Genomic DNA, 12,312 nt, shown 5'->3' with positions numbered 1-12,312 from the left:
TTTTTTTTTTCCTTTTTCTTTTTTCTACAACACATGCACACTCCAATCTGCGTGAACTCAGATTAACTTAGCAATAAGGACACAACATGGATGCAATTAGCTGAAGTAGACGGCACTAGTAATTGCATTCCTCCCAGTTGTACGCAGTTAAACAGTCCAATACAGCTATTAAGCCACAACAAATGCAAGATCATGATTCCTGAGCAGAGCCAACATGCAAAATCATGAAACACTATCACAACCATGACCGATATTTGGACAGCGTACACTGACATGGCGATGAAGGAATGCTGTGAACATGGATATTCAGGACTTTATATATAATCTGTTAGGAGAAGCACGCCATCATTAATTAAAGACCTCAAGGGGTAAAAAAAGAAAACAATGTGTTTATATAAGCAGTGAAAGAACACGTGCTCCTTCTCAGCGTGTCACACGAACAGGAGAATCACAAGCATGTGAAGTTTGCTCATGTTTGTCTCGTCCAAAGACGCTAAATCGGGCAGCATTGCTTACTTTACTTGTTTAGTCAACCCATGATCAGATGAATCCATCCCATCATCGCCATCATTATCAGATTCAATTTGTTTGTACTCCTTAGGGAAATTGTTACTCACAAAAAGACATGTCTGATTACCAACAATTCTAGTCTAAATAAAGGCCAGGTGTTCAGAAGAGTACTGTATGTGGATGAGGGGAAAGGAAGGATAATTGAAGGATGATAAAAAGCTGAATAAAAACTAAATGTCAAAGTCCTTCTTAACTACTGAAACGTTAAACCCTTCACAACCTCAACTGGATTAATCCGGTTCATTCATTTCTGAAAACAGACTCAATAAAGGTATGTTTTGGGAGAGCAATGATATTGGTTGTGAGAACACGACCAGCAATAAAATTTACCAGAACAGGGAGTATTGAATATATGTAAATATACACTGTATACGTACACATACACATAAACTGTATATATATATAATGCATATATTGAAAATATTTCTAATCAAGATGCTGCAGAGTAATATTCCAAGAGAAATACTCTTTAAACAGAGTGAAGACAAAACTTTACTCCCACTTTCTACACGTATATATGATAATGTACACTATGTCCACATTTACTGGTATCACCAATTAATGGGCTCTGTCGCACCAATTAGAGGAAAGCACTTCAACAAAATGTTTCCTTTTCTTCACCATGTGTGCTTGTGATCAATTCTCAACAGACCAGAAAATCTATAAGGTGGTGCTTACTCAAGGCTATGGGAGTCTTTGCAGCCCATGTGGCTTTAAGTAAGGAATCCAATAACACCATGTGCAATCAGAAGCTTGTCAGGTTTTATTACACTAAAGCAGCGGCGGACTGCCCCACTCACCGGGGATGTTACCTAACCTGTTAAGCTGTTTGGTTAATAATACACCTACAGAATCATAGATTGATGTGATGTTAGGAAGCACATATGTGTTATTTTCCTATATATTCCTTTATTTTCCCTCGTCCCATCTTGTCCTTATTTGTCTATGACCTTTACACTTTTTTGTTGTCTTAAGCCCCCTTTCCCCTAAATCAGATTTATTGTCCTGGATGACATTTTTAGATTATTGCAAAATCCTAAGTAAGATCTCTGGAAACAATTACAGTTTTTGTTGTTTAACACCACCATAATACAACAACAACAATATTAAAACTAAAAGTGCAACTACAGGTAAGCGCTAACATGGTAACGTTAGGTAAGTTTTACATTGGTCCCAATGTGGCAATGACATTAGCTTTTATGTTTTAGTTATGAACTTTTCAGGTATCTGGTCACAAACAAAATTTCTAGCCAGAATCAAGTTAAATCTGAGATGTTGGAAAAAGGACGTCACTTTATAGTCGGGTTTAGGCAATAATAGCACATGGTTAGGGTTAGAAATCAAAGCTACTTGGTTAGGGTTGAAAAATGAAAAATATGTGTGGGACTAAATTAAATATGTTGTACAATCCCGCCATCACAATTTTAATCTCACCATTTTGACACTTCTCATGTATTTGCTCTCACGACCACAACAAATTGCCTTTGTTACACATATGACTGTGTTATATATAACTATCACAGTTATAACATAACTGTGATAGTTATGTTATAATTGACGTATAGTTTGATTTTACCTGCATAAACAAATGACCCATGGTGTCATTTTTGGGAGGCCAGTCTTGGGTCTCCCTCTTACAAAAAAATATGTAGTAGCTGCGCTGGTCCACAGTGCAAAACACAAAGGTGGTCACTTGTGGCATAGTAATGTCTTTTTCTATACTGTTTTTGTCGGGCAGGAATAGTTACCCTGGCAAACTAAAACTTGAGCTCTATGATATGTGGTTAACAGATCAATTTAAACCCAAACCATAATCTTTCCTTACAGGTTATCTTACGCAAAAACCCTGAACAAATGTCCCCTGAAAGTTGACAAACAACACAACAATCCCAGCAGCTTACTGTTAATGCAAGCTCTGAAGCTCTCCTTATCTGCAAAGGAAAAGTAATTCGACAGCTACCTTATATGAACGCAGGCAAACAAAAAACAATAAGGAGAAAAAACCCCCACAAAAACTCACATTTTTTCAACTACTTTTTGAAACTAGAAAATTTTGCAATGTAGTTATTATTAGACATTTTGTGGCGAGACTAGCTTGAATTCTTCCTACACTGTCAGTGAGAGCAGTCCAGACAGCAAAAATGTTTCTATCAATATTAATTTGGCAAGGAAACTTTAGTAGGAGTTAGTATTGCATAGTAACAGAATAAAGTAAAAAACAATTCTTTGACTCTCCGTCTCGTCACTTCTTCTGACTTCTACACGACTTTCTATACTGATGTTTTGTCATTCCTTTCTCCCCCCTGAGGGATCTTCATCCCACCATATTAAAAGTGGAAATGTATCTGCCTCCATTGTAATTACAAACCCACTGGAGGCAAAGCTTCTTGATCTCTGCTGGATACTGACTTCATGTTTTTCTTTCTTCATGTATTTACTCACCTCTCGTAGCCGAGAGGACAGACACATGCTGAGCTATCGGTTCTGTTTTCCTTCTCTTTCTGGAGGACATTCTTTGCATATAACATGCCTGAAATTACAACAGCATTTAGGGGGACAATAAAAAAAACGATGCAATAAAAGGGGAGGGAGTTTGATAGAAAGAGTTTGTGAAAGGAGAGGAAGTCTGCCTCGGTTTGTTTGTGAACTGAGGGATTTCTGCTCCATGTACAGCACAATGTGGGTTTCATATGACATTACAATTACATTTAAAACACACAGACTCAAACACTGGAACCATGCCTTTGTTAGATGAAGGCATAATAGTGGGGGAGAAATTGGTTTCTGTGGGGACAAAAAGAAAACTGACAAAAGGAAAAGAAACGTCACTGCTGTCCCACAAAAACACATTAAGCCAGCATGCAGTGCGAGATTTTAAGGGTAGAGGGTCAAGATGTGGGTAAGAGTGATGAATCTTTGGTGATCTGTAATCCAGACCAGTTATAGGTGACTCTGTAAGAGTCCCACAAAAAGATATACTGAGAGAATACAAGAGGAGGGTGTACGTTTTGTAATTTTGTATATTGTATCTGAAATGTCTTGATCTGATTGGAATCCTTTCAGTTTTTTTTTTTTTTTTTTTTTTTTTCGTGTATGTATGTCAAAATTTGTGTGTGTCCAATGTGTCAAATCTCACAATGTATAGATAGTCTGTAAAAGGGTAAGACAAACGGTGCAAGCAGTTACAAATCATTTAGAAACTATAAAATGTTGAAAAATAAAAACTGATCATGTTTCTGAAAAGTACAGGGCAACGGGAAAGCAGCAAGTTTTGTAAGTAAAAGTAAGTAAAAGTAGTATAGTTTATTTCTAATGCACCTTTCCCAGATAAAAATCAATAAGTGCTTCACAATAAAATACAATATGAGAAATAAGAACATTAACAAACATAAAAGACTGAAGAAAAGACATAAAAACAAATAGCAAATTCTGTGGTGCAACTGCTTGAAAGTAACAATCAGCCTGGATTTTAAATTGGGTGTGAGGAACAGCTAACAATGTATGGCTACGTGACCCGCGGCTCCGAGTTGATGAGTACAGCTTTATGTGGTCTGAAATGTACTGAGGAGCATGACCATGCAGAGCTCTAAAAGTTAGCACCAGGACCTTAAAATTAATAACCAATAAATAGGAGTCAAGTGTGCTCTTCTATTGGCTCCAGATAGAGACGTGTCCCTTTTTTTGTTAAGATGAGTAAGAGAATTGCATTTATCTAAATGTGAAAAATAGTGGATAATAATTTCTAGTTCAGATGTTGACACTGGCCTCAACTAAAAAATAAAAGTTGTGATATATTCCTCTAGTGCAGTGTTTTCCAAACTTTTCACAGCCACGTACCCCTGCAGACATCTGACCTCCAACCATGTTCCCCCAACTCCTGCACACACATTCTGTAAGCCCCCCCACCACCATCACCACACAAACAGAATGTAACACATCAGAAATCACTTATATTATTATTTCATTCTTCAACAAATACCGGTAGATCAATTTCTACCAGCATTTTCAGTGAGCAACACCAGTTAACCTTTGAAAAAATTAATCTACCAAACATTTCTACATTTCTAGAACATGTTCAGTTATAAATCACCTGAAACTGAAGAACAAACTCACCACAGCTTTAATGAGAAGGGTGTGCCTGACAGGACGTGCATAAGTCTGCAATATCGAGCTGAATTTCAGAAAAGTCTGAGTCTCAAATCATCCTTCACACAAAGTCTCGGTCTCCATTTTGTTTTCATAGTTGTTAGGGCTGAGAATCCACGCTCACACAAGTACATGGCGGCATATTTTCGCCTTTTTGACGAGGTTGTTTCTCTGTCCGTCGCCGCATGCTTTCCCGCATCAGGAGACTCTGCGTCCGACTCCTCGCCGCTGTCCGATGCTGTGATGTCAGCTTGGCCAGCCACGGGTGCAATGCAAGCATCCCGGTCAAAGCTAGACGTTGAAGGTGAAGAATAACGTGGGTTGTTGGCGCTGGAAAGTGCACCTTTGACTGTGGACTGACTTGTGGTAGCAGTTGATGTCCCTCTGGAAGGGCAATTTATCCTTTTTAGCCATTTATCCATTTTCGGTAGTGCCTTTTGGTAGTGCAATTAATTTGCTGACCACTAGAGGATAGCCTATCTATACATGGCAGTATCTTGTGTTTTTGGCACTGTGAACAGGTACTCCAGTATGTGTATTTATACGCCAGTTTAAAAATGTAATCAGGCTCTTTGCAAACCATGTTTTCATGCATTTTTTCGTGTACCCCCTGCGTCACGTTGCGTACCCCTGGGGGTACGCGTACCACAGTTTTGGAACCACTGCTCTAGTGGACACAGCTGTTTTGGACCAGCTGAAAATCACACGTAAATGTAAAAAATCATCAACGCAGTGATTCAGCTCAGTGGTAAAGTTGTGTTTCAATCATTGGAAAATTAAGTTGAGCTTTCTGTTAAAAACTGAGAGCCTTGTGCATATGGATGTTGATGACAATGACTTGGCTCCTTGAGGGGAAGGAGTGGCAGTAAGGGCCATAATGATGCCAAGAATTCGTTAAAAAGTGATAAAGTACTACCGCAACTAAATAATTATGCCTGTTTTGTGGAAAGTTATTTCTTTTTGCTTCCTGTCTGCACACAACATAGATCAAAAACAACAGAGCTCCTCCTTGAGTGTGTTAGTGATGGTTACAACTGTGTAAAACAAGAGGAGACGGTGATTATGATTGGAATGCTGAAGCAAAACGACGCACGCACAAAAGCTTGGGCACTCGAAGAAAATCTCTTTCCTGCTTACTAGAAAGAATGAATGCTTATGTTTTGTGGTATCACAGGAATAACATAAAAGGAATGCTCTGTGCAAGCAGAAGCCAATGTACAGCGATGATCATCATATCTAAATCCAATCCTATTTCTTCACTTCATGCATGCAGGTGCTTTGGGGAAGCCTCAACATGTTGGCGGATAGGCAGATGGGAATTTAAGTGGTGCGAATGTCATATGAAAGTGCTGAAAGGAAAATAACAGAAGATAAAAGAAAGATTTGGTATGAAGCCCTGTTATTTATTCTTCCACTTATTACAGAAAGAAATACAGAAAAGTAACTAACATTGCGGCTTTGTGGTCGTTTGCCTGCTCTAAAACTTTTAAGCTAGCGCTTGAATGTTTCCATTTTGCTCATTAGTGAAAAATTGTCCCTAAATCTAAGGGTCAAAGGTTGTGCTTTCTGTATAGACTGTAAAGCCCCTGAGGTCAAATTCTATGACCTGTGGTATCTAGAAATCGATTTGAAAGGATTTTTTTAAGCTTTTATGATCGTGCTCTGCTTTGTGGAAACTGTGTCAGAGTGGAAGGTCATTAAAAGAGGGGAAAAAATGCTTCAAAAGAAACACAAACTACAACATGGACGCCCCTCAGATGTCTTGAACACGTCAACACAGAAAATCTTTTCAAATTACACAATTTGACGACAGGCAAAGCAGATTAGTGTGACCAGTTCAATGTTGACCAAATTTGAAATATACTTACAATCTCCTCTTCTGTTTCTGAATGATGTAGTTGAATAATGACCACTAAAGTGTTTCAGTGGAACATTATAATGTCACAGATAAGCTACCCTTTGACCTTTTGGGTACATGAAAAAGTCATAACTTTATCCTTTATGCCTGATGTAATAAAATTCCCCCCAGGCATTCCTCTTGTATCACATTCACAAGGATGAGACTGACATGAGGTAACAGGAAATCTAATCAGTTCATCCTTAGTCCAAGTGAATGTTTGTGCCAGAAATGTGCAAGAAATCCCCACGTGATGTTTCTAAGATATCACAATATAGATAATGTAACAGAAAGGCAGAAGGAAAGAAACAACTTGAAAACTCACTGCCTGCAAAAGCTTTGTTTCCAGCTCTCTGACTGTGAGAGAGACATGATGGTAATATAATTCCTCATTTCTGGTCGGTGCCTTCCAGTCACTTCCCAAATATTACATTTGAAAACCAGACACCACAAATAAAGTCAAATCAGATGGATTGCAGAACAGCAATTAATTCCAGGGATATTGAATACTGAAAAAGGAAGCAATCCAAAAGTGCCTCTATGGTACCTTAATTACACTCTCACTGCAATGTTGATGCAGGAGATGGATAAAACAAAAACAAACAAAGTTGTAGAGCACAAAAGGGGATCCGGAGGGTTAAAGGAGTTATTAAAATGGGGCGAAGGAGGGAGGTACGATGAAATCATGTTGACTTAAAAGGAAAGAAAGTGAGAGTAAAGGGAAAAAAATAGAGAAAGAAGGTGCAATTGAGGAGAAGAGGAAAGTGAATGTTCAGTGTGGATGAGAGCTGTGTTGATAATAACAGCCACTAATGGACAACAGAAACGGAGAGACAGACAGACAGTATTCAAACAACAAACAGGCTAAAGGCATTACTCACAGCTGTGTGGGCTGTGCAGTAGGTGTAGCTTGTGTGCGTGGATGGAGGGTGGTGATGTGGGTGTTGTTGGTGGTGAGATATATAATGCTGCAGATTTGGACGAGTAAAGGAGGGGCTGCTCCAGGTCCCTTGCCCACCGCTGCTACTGGTGGTCCAATTGGAGCCGAGGCCTGGACTCATGGCTGCCGTCTTACTGCTGTGGTAACCTCGCACTGCTGCACTGGGCTGGAAGAAAGCAAGGGAATGGAAAGAGGGAGAAGGACAGAAACTGTGAGAGGAGTGCAGGGATGAATATTGGTACATCAAGAGTATCACTATCATAACTACAAGCACGCCCAACTCTGCAGCGGGCAAGCACTGACAACAAGCTGCCGGCTCACTGACCTGCATCGAAAGAGAAAGCAGGATGTTGTGTTGATTCGAAATCTCATGCTAGACTAGGAAAATTCTTCTCACACTTTCTTTTCCACGCTAACTCCCTTTCTCCCTCCCTTTCTTTCTCGGTGCACCAGATGTTGTGAAAACCCCTTCTGTCACGGTTGAGGTGTGTTCTTGCTCAAAAAGCACTGATTGGTTTGATAAAATGCTTGGATTACAGGCTGGCAACAGGCTTCCCAGTGTCCCATTATGTATTTGATATCAACAGGGTTCAGGAAACACAGGGTTGAAGCTGCTGACAGTCTGGCTTACATTGCTCTGAGATGGGTTACCTTGGCTATCATGGCTACTGAAGCACAGAAACAAATACAGGATGCAAAAGGACGTACATGCCAATCTCTGTCATTTTAACAAGACCGAGGGCACACAATGTAGTGTTTGCAAACTTTAGTCATCAAAGCTACTTTTCCTTTATATTTAGTATTTTTTTTTAATGTGCATTAAATTTCTTAGCAACAGGTATTACTTATAAAGTCAACTTGCGCGGTGTTTGCTGTCATTTGTAACTTCCTTCCAAGGAGAACCATCTGCCTTGAAATGAGGTGATCATAAGGTTTATTGGGTTGATTCTTCTTTGGGATCAGTTAAATAAACCACATAAAAAACTATGCAATTACCCACATGACATATTGATGGAAAGCTGAAAACATGTTTAATTATGTCTCGTTCATACTTCGACAACTGCTTTAGGGTCCAGTATGCAGGATGACCTCTAGTGGCTCAAATTACAAATAGCAAACAACTGAATCCCCTCTACCTCTGCCCACATGGTGGCCACTTTGGTGGTCATAAAAAATGTGAAAGTCCCTCTCAAGAGCCAAGGTTTTGTTTGCACCTTCTGGGCAACTGTAGCAATATGAAAGGAAGGCGCCCTGTGGTGTTACTATTATGAAAATTCATAATTCAAGTTCATCTTTGTTGCATTTTGATTGATGGTTGGCAGTGCGTTCTCAAAACAGCCCACAAGTCTCACAAGAACACTTGTAATTTGTATGTTTTCCCACATGTCCAAAATGAAGGTGTGTCACAATTGTGGGTTAAAAATAATGAGTTGGCAAAGTACTGTTGGAGTACGCTGTTGTTTTATAAAGATTAATAAACACATGACATTACCTTAATTGTGAGCCATGAATATAGAAACATGCAAGCCCAAACCATGTACATTTTTCTTGCCTAACCATATATGTAGTACCATCTAAACCTAACCGTGTCTATAAAAGGTGCAGTATGTGATCCTTTCTAAATTAACTTTTTGTCAGATGTATTGATGTTCTCTTGATATCCCGTCAGCTATCAATAATTCTGCATGAAGAAAAAGGTGAAAAAAATCCATCTTGTAGCTCCTTTCCCAGCTCCCGTTTCCGTTGACCCTCCCTCCTGCGTGCACCATGTCTGTGTCTGTGACCAAGTTCTATAGTCTATAGATCGCTGAAGTGAAGTCTGACAGCGAGAGACAGCACAATAATGATAGAGAAAGAGCAAAAACATCAACATCAAAAACTGCTACAGAAGGCAAGAAAAGGAGGACTATATTAGAAAAGGCGACAACGAAAAAATGTTTGGACAAAGAAAGAGCTAAAGCCAGAGGCTGTTCTGATTTCTATACAGCTAACACAGGTATGTTTCTACCACTGTTACTACAGCTTCTGGTGTTAGCTTGAGGCTAATTTGCAGTTCTTCTAGCTGACTGGGGTGGTGCGTGTGCATATGTTGTAGAGATGTGGCTCTCTACGTAGGTGGTCCCTTTTGCTGCATCCTGCAGCCCCCCGCCCTTGTTTTAATTACACCTTAGACATTACTAATCATGAGACACACACACACACACATTAGGTTTTGGGGGGCGATAGCACTGAGTGGTATCTGGTGGGCAGGGCTCTTTGGGTATGTAGGCTGCCCGGAGGGCCACGCTCCCAGTTCCACAAGGTTGCTTGCCCCTCAATTTTAAATGCTCACTATTAGAAAATATCAAAGAGCCAGAGGGGGGAAGGGAGGGATCTTCCCGCACCCCTGTTGCCTGGTTGCTGCCTGGGGCGGGGGGGCCAGGAGGACGAGTTGTCCTGCTGGTTCGGGGTCTGTGGTGGCTGGGGGGCTGCTGGCCCCCGGATGTGCCCACTGCGCCACACTCCAGCGGAGTTGGGGGATGGATGCATGTGCTGTGCGAGTGTTTGTGGATGTGTCTTTTTTTTTTTTTTTTTTCTTATATGATTTATGGGGTGACGGGGTCTGGGTCCTGCTGTCCTCTGGCCTGCTTGTGCTTTTCCTGATGGGGGGGGGGCTTCTCCCCGCTGCTCGCGGCCTCACCCACCTGTGGGCACGTCTTGACTCCCGGGGAGCTTGCCCAGGGGTGGCTGTCTGGGGCGCCTGGCCCTCTCGGGTGTTGAGCGGGGCCCATGGCGGGAGGTTTTGGTGGCGCTCGGGCTCGCGGGGGCCGGTTCCGGCGCATGGCCCATGTCTGGGTGGCAGGGGCCTGGCGGGGCTGGTAGGCTGCCGCCTCTGGTCGCCGGGAGGGCTCTGCCCAATGCTTTTTGGGGCTCTGTCCGGGGGCTTCCTCTGCTGTCTTCTGGGGGGATGCGTGGTTGTCCCTATGGTGGGCTTCCCGGCTTCTGTGCTCCTTGGGGGCTGTTGGTGGCCTGGGTCTGGGGGCCCTCTCGGCCTGCTTCTGATTGCTGGGGGGGGGATTGTGGCCCTATACACTGATATTTAAGCATGGTTACTATGTGGGACCATCTATGTGTATTGCATGTTCATGCACACACACACACACACACACACACACACACACTCACATTCATTAGCCCAGTAGCATGCTCACTAAGCAGTTGTTGTGCTGTCCTGTGGTTTAAGGTCACCTGTGCATTATATGAGATTACTGCTGCTTGTGTTTTTTGGTTTGTTTGTTTGTGTGTTTGTTCTCTGCTTGTCTGCTTCCAGGTGCTCCTGGAGCTTCTAAGGCTGGATTCCCCACAAAAGCCGTGAATCGTCTTCAGTTTTGTTTTTACAGGTGTAGCAGCTGGTTGTCTGATTTTTCATTGTTTTTTATGTTTGTCTCTTCATGTTTCTGTTCCTTTTTTTCTCTTCTTTGCTCTCCCTCTCTCTCTGTCCCCCGGTCCGGTTCGGCACTATTATCATATCATGTTAAATATTGTAACAAAAATAAATAAATAAAAATGAGGAGTTGATGGACATCAAGGGGAGCTTTACATTCATAAAGCTTCCCTTGGCATAGCAAATGTGTTTAGCATAAACGGTATTCAGATTACAATTCTGCTGCCATAATGCTGGACAGGACAAGGGAAAAAAAAAAGAGATGTGGCTTTGGAGGCAGTTCTGAGGAGAAGGGGTGGGAGTTTTTTCTGCCTGTGTGCCTTTAAAATCTAGCTTTCTCATTCTCAAGTACAAAAAAAAATAAAATAGAGAGAGGACTATTGAAAATGTTGTGTCAAACAGGTTTTGATACCATGGTCTCTTGTATGGATGATGGATGAGCACCATCAGCAGTTGAACATCAACACTTAGCAAGACATGGGTAGATGGTGAACATACACATCAACATGCAAATTGCGTCTCCATGCGGAGAGTGGAAAAGTCAGGAGACATCTTTTTAACCTTTTTTTGTGTACACAAACGTATCCGCTATATTTTCTGCCGTGATATCAGTTTGTTTGGAATTTAATGTAAACATTTCTATCCGCTCTTTGGCATAGACAAAAAGAAAATTGATTATTCAGGGATGAAAATCATCATTAGTTTCAGCGTGGCAGTCACTAAATAGAGCATATTTACCAGAGATCTTGTATAACAATATTCAGTTTTAAAAGGTTCCTTCATTGTTTTTGCTGCTCTGATATTCCTGACTGAGATTTCACTCCCTTGAAGGAATGATGACATATGATGGAATCTTATTACAATTTGTCATGATTGAAATTTCATGTGTGAATTGTGCGTGTAACAAAAACAAACAAATGTTTCAATGAAGCACAGCTGTACATCACTAGTGAGCATTAACAGTCCCCAGTTAGACTTTGTTGGATTTTCACAAAGGTCAGAGGCCATCCCACACACGGGTTATTGGACGAAAAGCAACAGCAATATTATAGATTCACAGCTGTGCGAAGAAAAGCAGCCGGCCCTGTATTTTTCCTCACTTAAGAACCACAGGGGGAAAACACAAGTTCAGCCTAATACATACAATATATAATGACAGGTTTAGGGTTCAAGTTAATATAAAACAGGAGGAGTCTGTTTCCTGTGAAGTAGGATAAATGCATTTATACAGTACCACATTGAGTGTATAGAGAAAAAAATAGGCCTACTGGTATATATATGTGTGTGTTTATCCATGTGAAGCACCCATTCCAATCACCATGTAAGAAAATGGAA

General features: G+C 41.0%; 1 protein-coding gene across 2 annotated transcripts in view; it reads right to left on the bottom strand.

Annotated features, from left to right (window-relative positions):
- The window catches only part of LOC142367399 (RNA-binding motif, single-stranded-interacting protein 3), a 290,810-nt gene that overhangs the window by 220,570 nt on the left and 57,928 nt on the right, over positions 1-12,312 (bottom strand). For both annotated transcript variants that reach the window (XM_075449363.1, XM_075449359.1), the window contains exon 3: positions 7,495-7,719. In XM_075449363.1, the coding sequence (XP_075305478.1) occupies positions 7,495-7,719 (225 nt within the window). The remainder of the gene's footprint in view (positions 1-7,494; positions 7,720-12,312) is intronic.

This window comes from Odontesthes bonariensis, chromosome 18 (genome assembly GCF_027942865.1).
Source record: "Odontesthes bonariensis isolate fOdoBon6 chromosome 18, fOdoBon6.hap1, whole genome shotgun sequence".
NCBI lineage: Eukaryota > Metazoa > Chordata > Actinopteri > Atheriniformes > Atherinopsidae > Odontesthes > Odontesthes bonariensis.
This window is presented reverse-complemented; position numbering and strand designations above follow the sequence as displayed.